This window comes from Podarcis tiliguerta (genome assembly GCF_965153285.1).
Source record: "Podarcis tiliguerta genome assembly, chromosome: 2".
Classification (NCBI taxonomy): domain Eukaryota; kingdom Metazoa; phylum Chordata; class Lepidosauria; order Squamata; family Lacertidae; genus Podarcis; species Podarcis tiliguerta.
The window spans coordinates 70,542,992-70,560,933 of NC_139535.1; the positions used below are offsets into that span (position 1 = coordinate 70,542,992).

Consider the following 17,942-nt stretch of genomic DNA (forward strand, 5'->3'; position numbering starts at 1 on the left):
TTTGTTTTGGCATGAGTATGAAGTAGCTTTTTGTGCATTTGTTTTTAAAGGCACTGTCAGCCAGAGATGTCCCGATATGGGTAAATGGCGCTACTGGAACAGATACTGTTACTATTTCTCTGTCCATATTGATGCTGAAAAACGCTGGGAAGAAGCCAATTCTTCCTGCAGTCGTTTTAGGGCTGCTGAACTTCTATGGATTGAAGACCAAGGTGATCTGGTATGGCTATTTTACCATTAGTGACTCTTGTCTTAATTGGCCTGTACTTCCAGAACTTTAGCACCTATGTAGAAGTATCACAATTCAGAAGAACGCTGTACTTTTTTATTAATATTGCAGGCACTATACAGTAAAAAAATGTTTCTACACTTTTATGTTATTTTTTCCAAGCTGATGCAAGTTCCTTTAGTGATGCTGTTGTAAAGAATTGCTGTAAGAATCCCCAGAATCTCAATTATCATTTTTTAAATGGTAAGACCTGAGAAGGCTGGTTCATACCTGTCCACATGGTGAATTAGTACATGCTCCTCTACGTGTCACACATAGAAGACAATATTCATCTGGATTCTCTGCCTGAAAGCTTGTTGCACGCATTCACTTCTGCCCTCACCCCCCACCTTTTTAGAGGGAAACATTTCATGTGTGGACACAGATGCAGAACGCGCAGATCACATTACCTCAGCCTTATGAACAAACCTACAAGTTACTGGCCTGCAAAACTTCATACTAGCTTACTTCTGCAAGCTGATTTACTGGCCCTTGCTATTGCCAGTACATACCATAGTGAGGTACACACACTCTGTCATGTAACAACTACTTCTGCTCTGCAACACATTGTTTAGCTTTACTTACTCCTTCCCAGCCATTCATGGTGCTTTGCTGGTCCAAAGAATTTTGTTCCCACGGTTGAATTGCTAGCAGAGGGTTTTAATTCATAGCACTATTGCTCAGGGGCTGCACAGCTGAAGGGCAGCACATTCTGGTTTCTGCTGTTGGCCAGGGGACCAAAGGCCACTAGGAAGCTGCTCCCCCTGCCTCTCAGAAAGATAATTGGGACAAGAGTAAGACCAATCAACCCCATCCAATGTCCAGAGAAGGAGCAGCTGAAGGGAGCTTATTTCCTCCCATCCTTTCTGAAAAGAACAGTGCTCCAGCTGCTAGTTTCCCTGGGATTGTAGGAGCAAGGAGATAGGCTACATCAATCAGACAAAGGAACAAGAGCTACCACATGCATTTCAAACAATAACACCAGCAAGAATAGATCAACTTGGTCCTACTGGATACAAGTGCCCACATCTATATTACTATTTTATTCATGCCTTAAAGTACCTTTCCATTCCACTGTGTGTCTTTGTAAGCCTAATATGACTGGGGATGAGCAGTGGCATGCAGAACACCAAGGTATACATAACTGAATGATTAGTTGAATGCGCATCAGATTTCTTTTTGTCCTTCCTGGCTCAGTAAGTGATACATAAGTTAATGTCTAATTTTGCACAAAGATCCTCCTTATGTATTAACCCTGCTGTTCAGCCAAAAAGGCTTCCAAGGTGGCTTAGATAAGTTCAACAATAGACAGCACAGTCCCTCCCTGCAGCATGAGAGGAGGAGAGATGAGGGACTAGGAAAAGCAAAATCTGGCACTTAGTCTTAAACTTTGTTGTTGTTGTTTAGTCGTTCAGTCGTGTCCGACTCTTCGTGACCCCATGGACCAGAGCACGCCAGGCACTCCTGTCTTCCACTGCCTCCCGCAGTTTGGTCAGACTCATGTTTGTAGCTTCGAGAACACTGTCTCATTAAAAGTTATTTTAATGACCTGTTTGAGGGCAAGGAGGAGCCAACTGAAGCAGGTCCCTCTGCACAGTTCACAGAGGGTGTTGTTCTTCCCATCTCTCCCTCTATCGCAGCCAGATGAAATGGCTGCCAATCAATGACAATTGATAGAGCTGGAACTACTCTTCCATCAGTTGTCCTCTTTCAGGTGCTGGTAGGACACAAAGGACAACCTCTGTAAAAAATCTTAACATTTGGGCAGATTCAGGTGGGGGAAAATGGTCCTTGAGATATCTTTGACCCAAGCTAGGAAGAGGTTTTAAAGAGCTTGTATATCACAGTTGAATAGGTAGTCCTCATAATAAATACAATATGTACTGAAGATCCAGATCTCAACTCTGCTCATTGTTTATCCTAGTACTAAAATCATATAATTTCTAACTGCTTTAATGATACCTGTACAAGATAACCCAACACCAGTTTAATATCAGAAGCAACATTTGCAGCTGGAATGGAAACAAAGTGATCATCTTTTCATTAATTGTGAAAACACATGCACTGCTTTTAAAAATCAGTACTGCCTAGCTATTTCTGTTTTTATTCCTTATCCTGATTTCAATTGTAGGAGTGGATACAAAAGTTTATTAGAGAAAAAACATGGCTAGGACTGCAAGATATAAACTCCGATGAGGTCTGGGCTTGGTCACATGAGGACAATGCAGAAAGTACATTGCAATGGTATGTATAATGAGTGGGCCCAATCCATAACTGTTGGCAGTTTAAGCAGATCTCAGCTGTGTATTGCATGTTTGCAAACAGCTATGAAAAGACTCATCAAGGATAATAAACACAGTATCTGGAACTTCTGTACGCAGATCTCATTTGGTATCAAGTAGTGGTCTTTATTAGGGACACGGGTGGCGCTGTGGGTAAAAGCCTCAGCGCCTAGGACTTGCCGATCGAAAGGTCGGCGGTTTGAATCCCCGCGGCGGGGTACGCTCCCATTGTTCGGTCCCAGCGCCTGCCAACCTAGTAGTTCGAAAGCACCTCCGGGTGCAAGTAGATAAATAGGGACCGCTTACCAGCGGGAAGGTAAACGGCATTCCGTGTGCGGCTCTGGCTCACCAGATGCAGCTTGTCACGCAGGCCACGTGACCCGGAAGTGTCTGCGGACAGCGCTGGCTCCCGGCCTTTAGAGTGAGATGAGCGCACAACCCTAGAGTCTGGCAAGACTGGCCCGAACGGGCAGGGGTACCTTTACCTTTACTTTAGTGGTCTTTATTATTACAAACAGGTCAGGGAAAGACTGAGAGAGCATAGAGGTAGAGTCTGGAGAAAGTTATGGAAGTATGAATAAGTAACACATGACAAAATTACTTTTTCTAAGCACAGGGTAGTGAAGAAATATTTAGGGTTAAGCTGTGTTCTACATCTGGCCAACCCTTATCCCTTTTCCACTCACGTTTAAATTGTTGTTTTGCTATTGGCTCAAACCTAAAGGCTGGGCCAGACATGTTGCTTTCCTATCATTTCACAATATGTTGCACTTAGTAGGAAAGTTGAGGCATGGCTGCTTGATTTTCTGACGTATCATATAATGTCACTGGCTTTGGTGGTGGTAATGCACTTGTATGATCTGAGTATTAGAAAATATCAGGACTTTGAGAACCATTAGTCAGCTCTTCTTCTTTCTTTGTATGGTACCCAAAGACATAGGCATTAGTGGCCTTGCTTAAATGCTTGGCTGGCTGCAATCATAGGAATATAGGTGGCTGCGTTATACCAGTCAGACCACTGGTGCTAAAATATCTGAAAAGGCCATCTGTGCAAGTGTTCATTTCTTACTAGAAGGTACTGCCAATCAATTCCTTAAGTTATTCCACCTCTTCCTCTAAAAAGTTATATCAGATACAAAGTTCTTATAACAAGTATGCTTGGAATGGAAAAAAAAGCTAGGGTTTGAGTGCTTTCAGGTGTAGGAATTTCAGTAAAATGTCTAAGCTGTTTAACTTTACCCTCCCTTGCTTCTTTAACAACAACAACAAAAACCCTTTGTTCTTTCATAGCAGTTGGGCCAGAATGCATCATGTGATGATGTAATAATAATAATAATAATGGAAGACAGGAGTGCCTGGCGTGCTCTGGTCCATGGGGTCACGAAGAGTCGGACACGACTGAACGACTAAACAACAACAACAAATAATAATAATTTATTTATACCCCGCCCATCTGGCTGAGTTTCCCCAGCCACTCTGCGCGGCTCTCAGTCAAATGTTAAAAACAGTACAGCATTAAATATTAAAAACTTCCCTAAACAGGGCTGCCATCAGATGTCTTTTAAAGATAGGATAGCTGCTTATTTCCTTCACATCTGAAGGGAGGGTGTTCCACAGGGTGGGTGCCATTACCGAGAAGGCCCTCTGTCTGGTTCCCTGTAACCTCACTTCTCGCAGTGAAATTGCCAGTAGCATTCTTAAAACAGAAGTAATAGTGTTTTGTAAGTGTGCATCCCACCTGCTGTTGTCAGCCAGCACAATCGGCACTTTTAAAGCACCCTGCTCACCCAATTTCAGTGAGGAGTAGGCAATTCCCTCCCCAGACAGGTTAAGAAAGTGCACTGAATGATCCGCCAGCCTGCACTATCTTCTCAGTGCACACTCCCAGCTTGGCTCAGAAGGGGTATCCACTCTCCATTCGAGTTGGGAGAAAGAATAGTTGGTGGTCACTAGTGATCAGCAATGATCATGTAGAAATTACATGGGCATGTACGGATGAAGTTACTTAATTAATTCTTTTATTATATTTTGACAGGCTGGATTTCCCAAAGGGGTACAAATGGCACAGATGTGCTGATATGTCAAACAAAGGTGTTATCAGTAAAGTTTACTGTACTGAAAAGAGAGAATGGGTGTGCAAGAGACCAGCTGGACGAGGTTCGGAGTCTGCTGATCTTTATTGTTACGTAGAAGTTGCTCATGTATAATTTGGGGAAAAAGACAACTGAATGAGTTAGCATTGTTGACTTTTTGAAGATCAACTGTCCCAACAGAGGGATTAAATGCTACTTGTTTGGAACAGAAAGAAGCCCTGAATTACAATATACCAGTTGCAACATAGTACAGTGGTACCTCGGTTTAAGAACAGTCCGGTTTAAGAATGATTTGGTTTACAAACTCCGCAAAACCGGAAATAGTGTCTTGGTCTAAAATGGAATCCGAATGGTGGAAGGGCACTGGTGGAGGGAGGCCTCATTAGGGAAAATGCGCCTCAGTTTAAGAACGGTTTTGGTTTAAGAACGGACTTCTGGAATGGATTAAGTTTGTAAACCGAGGCACCACTGTAGTTTATAGTACTCTGTTTTGGGACACTAAATAGTCTTTAGGTATATTTTGCTGTGTATCCATGATCAACAGACCATAAGGTTTTAGATCATATGTTTCAATCTGAAGGCTTTTAATGCAAACTTTCTGTATTTATTTGGGAAGTTTTAGGCCATTGGCCTCTCAATTTACTTGTGATCTGCTGTGGTGAATATTTATATTTTGACAAAATTCTGATAGCTTCAGCATCTAAACGAGGTAGCAACCTAGATGAACTCTGAGAATTGCATAGAGTTTGCAGAAGCAATTAGAAGAGTCAGCAGCAGTTATAATGAAGATCCTCTGTAGTTTTATAAAAATGTACACTTCTTACCCCCTCAAGCATAACTCAGTTAAATGAATGATTTGCAGAAGTGCCAAAAAAGCTTTTAAAAAAAACCTCTTAAAGAGGTGGAAATAAGGCCTGCTTGTAGATGGCCACTATAGGATGCTAAACCAGATGGTGCTTTAGTTTGATCCTTCAAGAATCAGTCACATACTAAGCAATATTTCAGAGAAGAAAGAATCACATCACCAGGGAACCCTAAGATATGCAGAAGGTCAAAAAACAAACAAACCCTCTTTAACCCTCCTCATGAGGCAAGTTCCCAAAAACAGCGCAATGAGCATGCCCAGTTGTCACAGAGAGGAATGTAATGGAGCTGTTGGAAATCTGAACAGAATCATTTTGTTAAGAGACCCATGTGTTTTTTCTGTTAACTTTTTATATCTTACATTGGCATTAAAGAAATCCCCAGAAAGTTCTAGATCTCTTGCTACATTTGCCAGCACTGAATGTCTGATTGCCTTAAAGAATTGCTTTGCATTATTTCTGTGGGATTTACTGTCTTGATTTAAAGCATGCTAGCAGCAATTGCTTAATAGTAGTTGATCTTATGCCAACAAAGCCATAACTTGTCAAATGCTGTTATGGGTCTAATGGTGGTACCCAGTGTTCAGTATCTTCATTTTTCTGTTGAATTTGTACATGCATTGTGGCTCATGTATCGTAAGTTGATGGGCATAGGTTTAGAATTTAAAAAAAATCGTGGGGGTTTTGCTTTTTACAATCTGTGAGCAGTGCAGCTGAATTCCCTCATATGTTCAAGCATATTGATTGAAGACAAGTGAGCAGTAATAGGAATGATTAAAATATCAGAGTTATGACATTGTTTATTTTGTCTACAAATTTTAACATTTTAAAGAAATATACAGTACTCAGTATAGATTTTTCAAACTACTAACTGACCTTGCCTGGCTTTGTTGTGAGTCATCCGTATCATAAACTAGCTTTATATGTCTACATCACTGTTAATTAAGCTGTAGAACTTGCTTATAGAGGCCTTCTTAAAGAGGCCTCTTGTGTAAGCATCACATAAATGATATTAACATTTGGTTGTTCATATATATTTAACAGATGGACCGCAGTATAACCTTTTTCTGTCTTCCCTACAGACCTTGATGTATACACAGGCTTTTGGGATTCACTAGTGATCTCAGAGAAACCAACTTTGTCAACCAATTATACTTACAATTATTCAAGGGATGAATGTATTAGATTGAAGTCAAAATGTCTTGGCTATGGATTGTGGAAAAATGGATATTTCTTGTTCAATGGTTTAATATTAGTTGGTGGCGGATTTGGTCCAAGTGTAACATTTTTAAAATCAGGTAGTCGTAATTGTCTTGAGTACCTTCTTAAATGTTTAGAATTATTGAATACTGAATCGTATCAAGATTCCCTCTCATGAAAATACAAAATTCTGTGATATTTTTGTATTCTAAATACAGTGGTACCTCGGTTTACGAACTTAATCCATTCCTGAAGTCCGTTCTTAAACCAAATCCATTCTTAAACCAAGGTGCACTTTTCCTAATGAGGCCTCCTGCTGCCGATCCCCTTCCATTGTTTGGCTTCCGTTCGTAGACCGAGGTAAAATTGGCAAACCGGAACACTACTTCCCGTTTTGTGGAGTTCATAAACTGAATATTTCATAAACAGGACTGTTTGTAAACCGAGGTACCACTGTAGATCCTTTGAAATCTCATTCATGCTTTTCCTTGCTGAAGAGACTGGTACCTTGGAATAACCAGTTTCACCTACAGATGTAGAAGTACAACAAAGAATACTGTTTTGTTTTGGTTTTTCCTTCAGGTGTGATATTTGCTTGTTCCTGCTTTTACTCGTCCAGTATACCCCCTCAACTGAACACTGATTTCTTCTATTTTTTGCCTCTTCCAAACACTTTAAAGCATACTCACAAACAGTGCTTTTTTCTGGGGGGACACGTACCCCTAAACATTTTGTGAATCTAAGTTTGGCCTCTTTTCTTCCAACTTCAGGTATGGAAATAATAACACTGACCTACCTAGCAGGGCTGTTGTAAAGGTTGCAACAAGATAATGTATGTGAAACGCTTTGAACATTCTATACTGCTATATTACTTTTATTTTATTTTATTTTAAGCATGTGACTATGGATACTATGGGCCAGAGTGTGAATCTGAATGCCGGCCCTGTCATTGGGACAAACCATGCCACCCTGTTACGGGAACATGTGAAGGTCCCATTGTTTGTGTTGCACCTCAGCGTGTAGGTACATGCCCTTTTGGTAAGTGAGCTTTCTTTCTTTCTTTCTTTCTTTCTTTCTTTCTTTCTTTCTTTCTTTAAAAAACCCCTATTTATTCATTTAAGAGTTTTGAAAACAAAGCTTTGCCAAATGTAGTTTATAATTGAAGACATAAAAGCATACAAAAGCAGCATCTGAAAAATAATGTAATTAAAACAACAGGATAAAACAATAGATCCTGATGGATGGATGGAGGGAAAGGGAGAATGTGCCCCTGAGGATGGATCCTGATTTGCAAACCATCACTTGTACAGAGTAAGCTTATCACTGACAGTTATTGGAAGTTAATGGGATGATTCTGCCTTATATAATGAACAACTCTCTACCCACTCTGAAAATACTCACTTGGCAAAAGATACAAAGGAATGTTAGACTATGTTGTTGTTTAGTCGTTTAGTTGTGTCCGACTCTTCGTGACCCCATGGACCAGAGCACGCCAGGCACTTCTGTCTTCCACTGCCTCCCACAGTTTGGTCAGACTCATGCTGGTAGCTTCGAGAACACTGTCCAACCATCTCGTCCTCTGTCGTCCCCTTCTTCTTGTGCCCTCCATCTTTCCCAACATCAGGGTCTGTTCCAGGGAGTCTTCTCTCCTCATGAGGCGGCCAAAGTATTGGAGCCTCAGCTTCACGATCTGTCCTTCCAGTGAGAACTCAGGGCTGATTTTCTTAAGAATAGATAGGTTTGTTATTGCATTCCATGGGACTCTCAAGAGTCTCCTTCAGCACCATAATTCAAAAGCATCAATTCTTCGGCGATCAGCCTTCTTTATGGTCCCGCTCTCACTTCCATACATCACTACTGGGAAAACCATAACTTTTAAACTATGGTTAGACTATGAAAAGCAACAAAACATGGGAAATCATAATAGTTTTTGCATTTGTTTTCTTTTTTGTTGGTGTGTCAGGCTTGTACAGTTTAAGATGCCCCCTTGGTGATGGCTGGTGGTACTGGGGAGGAAAATGCTACTTGATAGATGAAAAAAGAAAAGTGGCATGGAGTGAAGCACAGGAACTGTGCAGACGTTTTAAAGACACAAATCTACTTGAGATACAAAGCCTTGAGGAAAAGGTTAGAATCTTAAAAAGAAAAGAAAAACCCTATAAAATCAAGGTTGGTCACCTTTCTATTCAAGAGTGCTGAAGGTGGTAAATAACATTTACTTGCTTAAAGAAAATTCAGTGGGCACTTTAAAAATCTACCTTTTTGCAAATGGCACTTCAACATTTATTTCAAGGGAGAGATTTTGTTTGCACTGTGAGGGAGGAGTATTAAAAATATAAAGCCCTCTTCCCTCCGTTCCCATACTCTTGCTGTAGTCAGAAGTCATTTGTTGGGTGAGATACTGGGGAGGAAGTGAACAGGCAAATGGCTTCATGTGAGATGTGTACCAGTCCTCTTATTTCAAGTATTGTGCCTGATACCTAGGTGGAGAGATAGAGAGGAGGTGCTATCAACCCTTTTGTTTTTGTTCAAAGGGAGAATTGAGCCATACTTATCCCCTGATGTGTATGCTGTTTCACCTATGGAGTATACTGAGATCACACCACCAGATCTTAACGATGCTAATTATGTCTTTGTTGTGTTCTGCTCCAGACATGGGTGAAAGCAATGATAAATCAACAAATGTGGGTAGGAATGAAATGGCATTCAGAGACGTCTCGTTGGCAATGGGGAGATGGAACAAACGTGAACACTAATATAAATTGGTAAGATGTTTACATTTTTCTGCCTTTTATGAATGGGACTGGAGGTACTTTTTACTTATGCCCCTGAAATACCTACTGAACAGTTTTCAGTGTATGGATAATGTCAGGGAACTGCCATCAGCTCAGAGGCGAGGGGTAGAGGGGGAGTTGTGTTACAGGGAGCCTCCGAAAATCTTGCGAAGCGGTTCCTCTTCTGGCAAGGAGGAAAGCCCAGCCTCCAGTGGAGAAGAGGTGCAAGGACCAGAGGATGCTAGAAAGAGCCTTAACACCGTCCCTGAGCAAGCCGGAGAGGAGGGAAGCACATCCCTGCCATCCCCAATCAGGCGCAGTAGTTTGAGGTGGGGTGGGGTGGGGTAAGCGGGAAAGGCTTGGGGTGATGAAACCTTTATGTTGGGGGAGGTCCAAAAACAGACCACTCCTGGAGAGTGGGAGAAAATCCTAAAGGGTGGGAACTCCAAAACAGCCATGTGAAAACTGAGAATGTTGAGGGATGGAGGAAGATGACAACTAGAAAACTGTGTAGGGAAATGGAATGGAGCATAATGAACATGGCTAACTTGGTAGAACCCTGAACAGGCATATTCTACACTGCAACATTCTTTTTTCAGAGGCCACATGCCTTATTTATTATTATTATTTCTAATGCAGCAGTGCTCTCAAAGTGACCCTCCCAAATTCTGCACACTGGTGTGTGATATAACAGATTATGTTATAAAAATTAGTATGAATATTTTTCTCTTCCTAGCTGTAGTTCAAAATGTTGCCTCTCCCTTTAGGTTAAATATAGAAGGGGACAAACGTGATGGCTGCGGTACTATTCTCAAAAGTAAGCAACTACTGCAATCTGCAAAGTGCTCTGAGAAGTTATATTTTATATGTGAAAGAGAAGAATGTAAGTATTAGCTTTTTTTTCTTGCTCCCTTTCCTTCTTTTATATTCTTCCTATTCGGTACTGTCTCTCACCTAGGGAAAGCAAGGAATATTCTAAAGAGTCATCCCACTGCTTAATGTTGTCCTCTCTGCAATGTGTTATGTGGAATTATTGTTTGGGAGTTAAAGGGTTTTTTATTGTTTCAGTTGTGTTGTGTTTTTATATGATGTAGCCTGCCCTGGGACCTTGTGGAGAAGGGTGGTAAGGAATACAATAAGATGTTGATGGTTCTGTGGCTCCTGGGTGCAATAATCTTATTTGGATATTACTAAAAGATGAATAATAATAGCTAGGCTATTACGTACAGTACACACTGCCTTTTCCTGTATAGTTTGAAAACTTGAAAGAAAACCCACCTTAAACATCAGTACAGTGGTACCTCAGGTTACAGACACCTCAGGTTACAGACACTTCAGGATACAGACTCTGCTAACCCAGAAATAGTACCTTTGCTTCAGGATGAGAATAGAAATCATGCTCCGGCGGCACCAGGAGGCCCCATTAGCTAAAGTGGTACCTCAGGTTAAGAACAGTTTCAGGTTAAGAACGGACCTCCAGAACGAATTAAGTTCTTAACTCGAGGTACCACTGTATTGGATTTCCAACACTGAGCAATCAACAACAAAATTACTTGATGTTGCCATAACAACAGCTGAACATCTTTGGAAAAACGTGCTGGTAAAACAAAGCCGGGGAAAATTGCTTTTCTCAGAAGAGTGTTCCACAGTGTAAGGGCCGCCAATGAATAAGCCTTTTCCCTTCACCTTCCTCATCTCATTTCTATGGCTGAGGGAATGCAAAGCATGACTTCAACTTAGAATCTTAATTCCAGGAGAGGGTGGTACAGTGAAATAACGTGCTTTGCAGGAATTCAGGAAATAATGACCAGCAGTTTGAATTCACAAGTGAATTGGAATTCAGGACAGGTTAGTGAAGATCATAGTAAATGATCTGTAAGCAGATTAGTCAAGAACATAGTAAAATGTTTTGCATGTTCACTCTCATCAACATTTGGACCACTGAGGTCTGTACCATCTGAAGTTTCCAAGCTGTTTTCAACAACAAACCCTTTTGTGGTATATGTGTGATACTTGCTGGATATCTTGGTGTCCTTGAGAAAGCTTGATCTTCCATAATACACAATAGTGTACTTGGACTTTCAAGAAGCTTTCAACAAGGTACAGTCATACCTTGGGTTACAGATGCTTCAGGTTGCACATTTGTGGGTTGCGCAACGCACTGAACCCGGAAGTACTGGAACGGGTTACTTCTGTGTTTCAGTGCTCACACATGCGCAGAAGCACTAAATCACTCTTTGTACGTGCACAGGCGCGGCGCTGTGGGTTGCGAACGTGCCTCCCGTACGGATCATGTTCGCAACCCGAGCATCCACTGTACCTCCCAAGGACACCTGAGTAAGCTCAGCAGTCACAGAGTAAGAGGCGATATCCTCTTGTGGATCAGAAATTTGTTAAGTAGGAGGAAGCAGAAAATGGGAAATGCAGTTCAATGTAAACAAGAGGAAAGTGGTACATGTTGGACAAATAAAATCTTAATTTCACATATACGCTCATGGAGTCTGATCTGGCAGTGACTAATCAGGAGCAAGACTTTGGGGTTGTGGTAGATAGCAAAACTTTGGGGTTATGGTTAGAGAAAAAAGATGAGTAAGAGGTGGCAATGCATGATGGAAGTTTATAAAATTATGCACTAGAACTAGGCAGAGCATAGTTAAACTGTGATCACAGTTTGGATGGCTTTAAAAAGTACCATATTTTTCGCCCTACAGGACGCACTTTTCCCCCTCCAAAAATGAAGGGGAAATGTGTGTGCGTCCTATGGAGCGAATGCAGGCTTTCGCTGAAGCCTGGAGCTCACCGGCTGGTGCGCACCGACCCCTCTCGCTCTCCAGGCTTCAGGCAGCTATCCGCAAGCCTTCGGAGCACGGCGGGAGTTCCCGCCAGGCTCCGAAGGCTTGCGGATAGCAGCCTGCAGCCTGAAGCCTGGGGAGCGCAGCGCCAACTCCCGCTGCGCATCCCGGGCTTCAGGCAGCTATCCGCAAGCCTTCGGAGCCGGCAAGCTCTGGGAGTGAAGGGAAGGTTGCGCGCAACCTCGGCGCCGCTCCCGGACCCATTCTGGGGGCTGGGGTCATGGGAAGCTTGGGCTTCCCTAGCCCCAGCCCCAGCCCCAGCCCCAGCCCCAGCCCCAGCCCCAGCCCCAGCCCCGCAGCTTCTGCCAAAGCCGCGCGCAGCCTTTCCCAGCTGGAGAAATTACACATGGCTACAGAGGAAGCCAAGACAGCCAGCGGGATGGATCCCGCTCGCTGTCTTGACTTCTTTGCTCTTTGGAGCTTGGGGAGGGGGGAAGAATCCCCCCCTTTATTCCCCCCCTAAAAATTAGGTGCGCCCTATGGTCCGGTGCGCCCTATGGAGCGAAAAATACGGTATTAGACTAATCCATGGAGGAAAAGTTTTATCGATGACTCTTAGCTGTGATGGAGGCTATATTGGTTGGAAGCAGTATACTTCTGAATACCAATTTCTGGAAACCACGCAAGGGGAGAGTTCTGTTGCTCTCAAGTCCTGCTTACAAGTTTCCCACAGGTATTTGGTTGGCCATTGTAAGAATCGGATGCTGGACCAGATTGGCCATTGGCTTGATCCAATAGGCTCTTCTTATATCACCTTAGTCTTTGAACTGATGGTAAAAATCACGGTCTATGATTGTTTTCTTTGGACAGCAATGAATATATTCCAGGAATACAAAGGTCACATTATACCACAACGACAAAACGCATTGCCAAAAGTGTTCTATAGTTTGAGCGATGCTGAAGAGGATTGCATTTTTGAGAAAACTACTTGTACTGGTATAGTTTTATCACAAGGCCAATATTATATGGTTAGTGGAATAAATATATTCAAAAGCGTCGATGCACATGACACCTTATATGTGAAGTCTGGTGAGTCACTTAAAGGAACTTATCTATACACTTATCTATAACAATGTGGCTGTGGCTACCAAACTATCTTTTTCCTGATCTTATGAAATGCGTCTTAAGTTGTTAACTGGCAGATGCATGCTATTGGCTCCTACGTATGTCTCTTTCTTGTTACGGCATTGTCATTGTTGCCAACTTATCCAAAGTACTCTGATCCTAAAAATAGTAGAACTTATTAAATTTTATGTAGTGTTTTAGTTTCTTAAATCTAAATGATTCTGGAACTGTTTGGTTCCAAAAGTAAATATGTCCAGCTGGGCCAAGAGTTTACAGCTTTGGTGATGTCAACATCAAAGCATTAATTACTATTTTGCTCTTATGGGACAAAAGATGGGTTAGAAATACATTAAATAAATAAATAAATCATAGCCTCTTTCAGATAAAATTGAACTTCTCTATCAAATAAGCTATTTTTCATTCAATCCACAATTAATGAACTCTAGTGTAGCACAGTGGCTAGAAAACTGACTTGTGAGCCCCCAAGTCCCACATTTATTGCTCACTAGATGGCAAGTCATTCTCTGCTCTCTTCATGTTTCTTCCCAAATCTAATATGGGATAACAACAACAACAACAACCTCTCTTCAGTTTGTGAATCACTATTTTTATTTAGGAAAAGAACTAAATATACAGTAAGGTTATTATCCTATGCACACTTGGGAGGGAGTATGCCCCAGTGAATACAGAGGGACTTAACTTCTGCATATGCATGTACATATTAGTAATATTAACCTGGAGCCAACCAATAGTAATATACTTTGGAAGTGCAGAGCAAGTTGGGCTCTATTTGCATACCCGAAACAGCTCATAGTAAAAGTCAAATGTTGAAATGTACTTATTAATCTGGTTTTTAGTTTATTCTTTTGCTGTTTTAATTCTCAAATTTTATTCTAGTTTGCAATCCTGGATTTTTTGGTACAAATTGTCACTTCATTTGCAAAAAGTGTGCCAATAACTTACCTTGCCATCCGATTACTGGAGAATGTGTAGCCATTGGCCCTACCAAGTGTACCTTGGACTCCCCAGATCCAGAGTGTAATGCAAAAGGTACAAAATATGACAGTTTCTAGACATAGGTTTTCCTTGTTTATTCTCTCATTTTATGTGGCTTTCTCTACCTTTCTTTTAGTACCTCCTTTAATTTATGTCAGCCACTCTGTAGAAGTCACTCTAACTCCTCTACTAACCACTGAAATTTTGGGTTTCATTTATGAATATCTTTCCTTTAAATTTTACCATTTACATCAACATTAGTTTTCTGTGTAAGTAGAATTAAATTATACAGGAAACTGCTGCAAGCAATAGTAACTTAAGCGACTGGGCCACAAACTCACTAGGTAGCGCTCTCTGAAGTGCTATAAAGATACTAAAATTACAATGTGCTCTGGTTTCTGTCACGGTGTTCCATTGCGCCAGAAGCGGTTTAGTCATGCTGGTCACATGACCCAGAAAACTGTCTGTGGACAAACACTGGCTCCCTTGGCCTGAAGCGAGATGAGTGCCACAACCCCATAGTTGCCTTGACTGGACTTAACCCTTTTTATTTTTTAATTCAGTATGGTTTGTTCACAGCTAGAAATGCATTTAATTACATAGATATGCAGGTGTATCTTGTGGTTTCAAAGTTATATTACAACTTACTGTATTGGTTTTTAAGCTTTCACAAATCCGTGCCCAAAGAAGCCCCAGTGGTACCATTATTCCAAGTCATGTTACTATGTGGAAAACACAAAAACAGCCACATGGACCGATGCCAGGATTGCATGCCAAGGATTTAAGGGAACAGACCTAGTTAAAATTACAAACAGTCATGAAAAGGTACTATTTGTGAGCTGGGGGGGTGTAATTGCTTTATATCCTTCTCACACTGGGTAGGGGCTGGTTTGTGAATTAGACTTAATTAGGTTAATTCTGTGACTGTTTTCTTTTGTTCATTTTAGAAGCCATACAAATTGCAGGTGTTTCTCCATTCAGATTTAAGCAATTCAGATACCTACCCAACATGGGAGGTACTTCCCCACTTTACTATATTACGTAACTATGATTTGTGTGTGTAGCTTCTTCAATCATGAGTGAGGCCAGTTGCATGGGTCTTTCTTTTTCCAGCACAAAATGACTCTGTTGCAGTAGCATCTCCAGCCAGCCACTGTTACTTCTTGTTACAACTGCAGCATTAGTTACCTAACAAGAATAGAAGTATTTTAGACTTATTATAGAAAGTGGTGGTGAGAACCCTTATACAGTGCTCTTACAGTGACTATGAATGCTTTAGAAAGCTTCCTTGCAGCTGAGAGAAACTGAATCTATGTTAGCAGTGCTATCTGAAGACATTTGGAGCTTTGTAATCCGTGTGCTTACTTCAGTTTTCTCTCTTAAATTATTATTTAAAAGCATATACCACCGTTATTTAAACTAGACATGCGGTACCTATTAAAGGAGGTTTTTATGTGTTGGAAAGTTGATTCAATGGATGATTAAATGTTGTTTGGATATAAGGCTTTAGGATTCTTGCTATAAAATAGTTTTTAGGACTTTTCCGAATGTTGGTTTATATTAAACGTATTCTGCTCCTACACCATAAAGAACAGTTCAGATTTATTTCTTCTTTATTCTTACAGATGTGGGTACAGTATACAGGAGATGACAGCTGGATTGGTTTGATCTTCAGCAAGCGGTCATATCAATATATTTGGGTAGATAACACAACTTCAATCTTTCAAAAAGCATGGTGAGATGTTTTAATCTCACTATTGTTTTAATTGTCTGTTTTAACCATATTTGCACAGCAGTTTTTAACGTTGTGAGTGTCCTCTATTTAAGAGACTTCTACTCTGCGGCCTCTTATAGTTGTTTTATCTGCGAGTCTTTTAGTTCTTATGCTCTTACAGTTGTTTTAACTGCGTGTCTTTGTTGGTTTTTAGCTCTTATCTGTTTTAATTATTAGGTGTTTTTTTATCCATCCACTATCTGTGTTTAATCTTGTATTTTATTCGGATGTTTTATGCCTGTTTCCTTGTCCTCATTTGCCCTAACAATTATCGGTCAAAAAATCCTAACTGCTATTTTATCTATATGCTTTTTTAATCCTGGTCTGTGACCATAATAAAGTTCATTAATTCATGGTGAGATGTTTTCTAATATAGTCCAATATTAGCAGAAACGACTTTTCAGAGCCTTAGTAAAGTCCATTCTCTCAACAGAAAAAAATGATCACGTGATATATTCAGATTCTAGTACATGCTCTTTATTTTAAGAAAGTATTCAAAGGTTCTTTCTGTTTCAGTAAGGATCTCGCTGATTTTCAAGTCTCTAAAACCACAATGACTGTCAATTCAGCTTCTTCATTCTTCTCATTGTGGAGCAAGCAGTCAAACTAGAAAATCTCAAATTAACCATGATTTCCTATTTCATCTGACCCTATAAACTATGGTTTTCACCTTTAGCACAAGATAGTATATTAAACCATATTCAAACTATGGTTTAGTATCTTGGTTTGGTTCAAAACCAGTTATTGCAGTTTCATGTTTTGACTTACAGGTTTGATTGTTTACATTGTGAAGGAATTGTGCACATGGGCAAAAGGCTTGTTCATACCTGAAGTCAAAATATCACTGTCCAAACTGAATGGATAATTTATGGCAATTTCAGGGCAGATTGTCATTCTCTGGCAAAAGTGAGGATGAGACACTGAAAGAATGGGTTGTCTCTTCCTCCTGCCCAAGAAAGGCAGGGATCGCATAGCTTCAATCTTTATACTAGATATGGCTTCCAAAAAATCCTTCTTTGTTCCTTCTGTGCCTTGCCTGGGAACAGGGGTCTCCTCTAGATTCTCTTTGCTTACTGGCTAGTCTTGCCTTGCCAACCTCTTTTAGATTCTAGCTTATACTGCACAGTTTTCTTTCCTCTTCTGACCATTACTTTTTCTTATTTCCATACAGTTAGTTGACGAGATCTATACAAGCAGAATGCTACTACTCAGATTGAACCAGCCTTAAATCTTTATATGGTTTTTCAGGTTGCTAATTTTAGAATGTATTTGAAGTTTGTTGCCCAAAATTAGTGTGTGGTTTTGAAAACTTCCCGTAGTAATGTTGAAATAGAGCAAGCCTTAAGGAATGGTTTAATTAATCAGAACCTGTACATTTTTTCTCCTTCTTAACTGCTGGCAGGGTGGTTAGGCAAAACAGAAGATATACACAATCTGTTTCTGATTGTGGAGTTGCTTTCAAGAGATATCTTTCTGTGATTGATTGTTCTCTTCACAGGAAATGGATTTGCAAGAGACAAGGTAAATTAAGAAGTTGTTTTTGCCTCTCAGAAACAGATGCACAACTTGACTCTGGCTAGAAACTAATGTGTGTCTCCCCCGCCCCCCAAGAGCTGGAAGTGATATAGTTGTGTTATTTCTTGTGGTTTGTCCCCATTGTCAATATTGCTATCAGTATCGCCTCATCAAACAGATGATAGTGCTTCAAAAAGATGTGAAATCTGTTTGACCAGATCAGCACTGGACACGAAATAACAATACGTAATGAGTTATAA

General features: G+C 40.7%; 1 protein-coding gene across 7 annotated transcripts in view; it reads left to right on the forward strand.

Moving 5' to 3' along the window:
- LOC310672956 (uncharacterized protein) overlaps positions 1-17,942 on the forward strand; it is a 69,584-nt gene that overhangs the window by 28,674 nt on the left and 22,968 nt on the right. For all 7 annotated transcript variants that reach the window (XM_083430673.1, XM_083430674.1, XM_083430677.1 and 4 more), the window contains 13 exons: positions 51-220; positions 2,400-2,512; positions 4,586-4,707; positions 6,589-6,804; positions 7,601-7,744; positions 8,670-8,833; positions 9,359-9,471; positions 10,248-10,363; positions 13,143-13,361; positions 14,295-14,447; positions 15,058-15,218; positions 16,019-16,128; positions 17,570-17,688. In XM_083430673.1, coding sequence (XP_083286799.1) covers positions 51-220; positions 2,400-2,512; positions 4,586-4,707; positions 6,589-6,804; positions 7,601-7,744; positions 8,670-8,833; positions 9,359-9,471; positions 10,248-10,363; positions 13,143-13,361; positions 14,295-14,447; positions 15,058-15,218; positions 16,019-16,128; positions 17,570-17,688 — 1,920 coding nt within the window. The remainder of the gene's footprint in view (positions 1-50; positions 221-2,399; positions 2,513-4,585; positions 4,708-6,588; positions 6,805-7,600; positions 7,745-8,669; positions 8,834-9,358; positions 9,472-10,247; positions 10,364-13,142; positions 13,362-14,294; positions 14,448-15,057; positions 15,219-16,018; positions 16,129-17,569; positions 17,689-17,942) is intronic.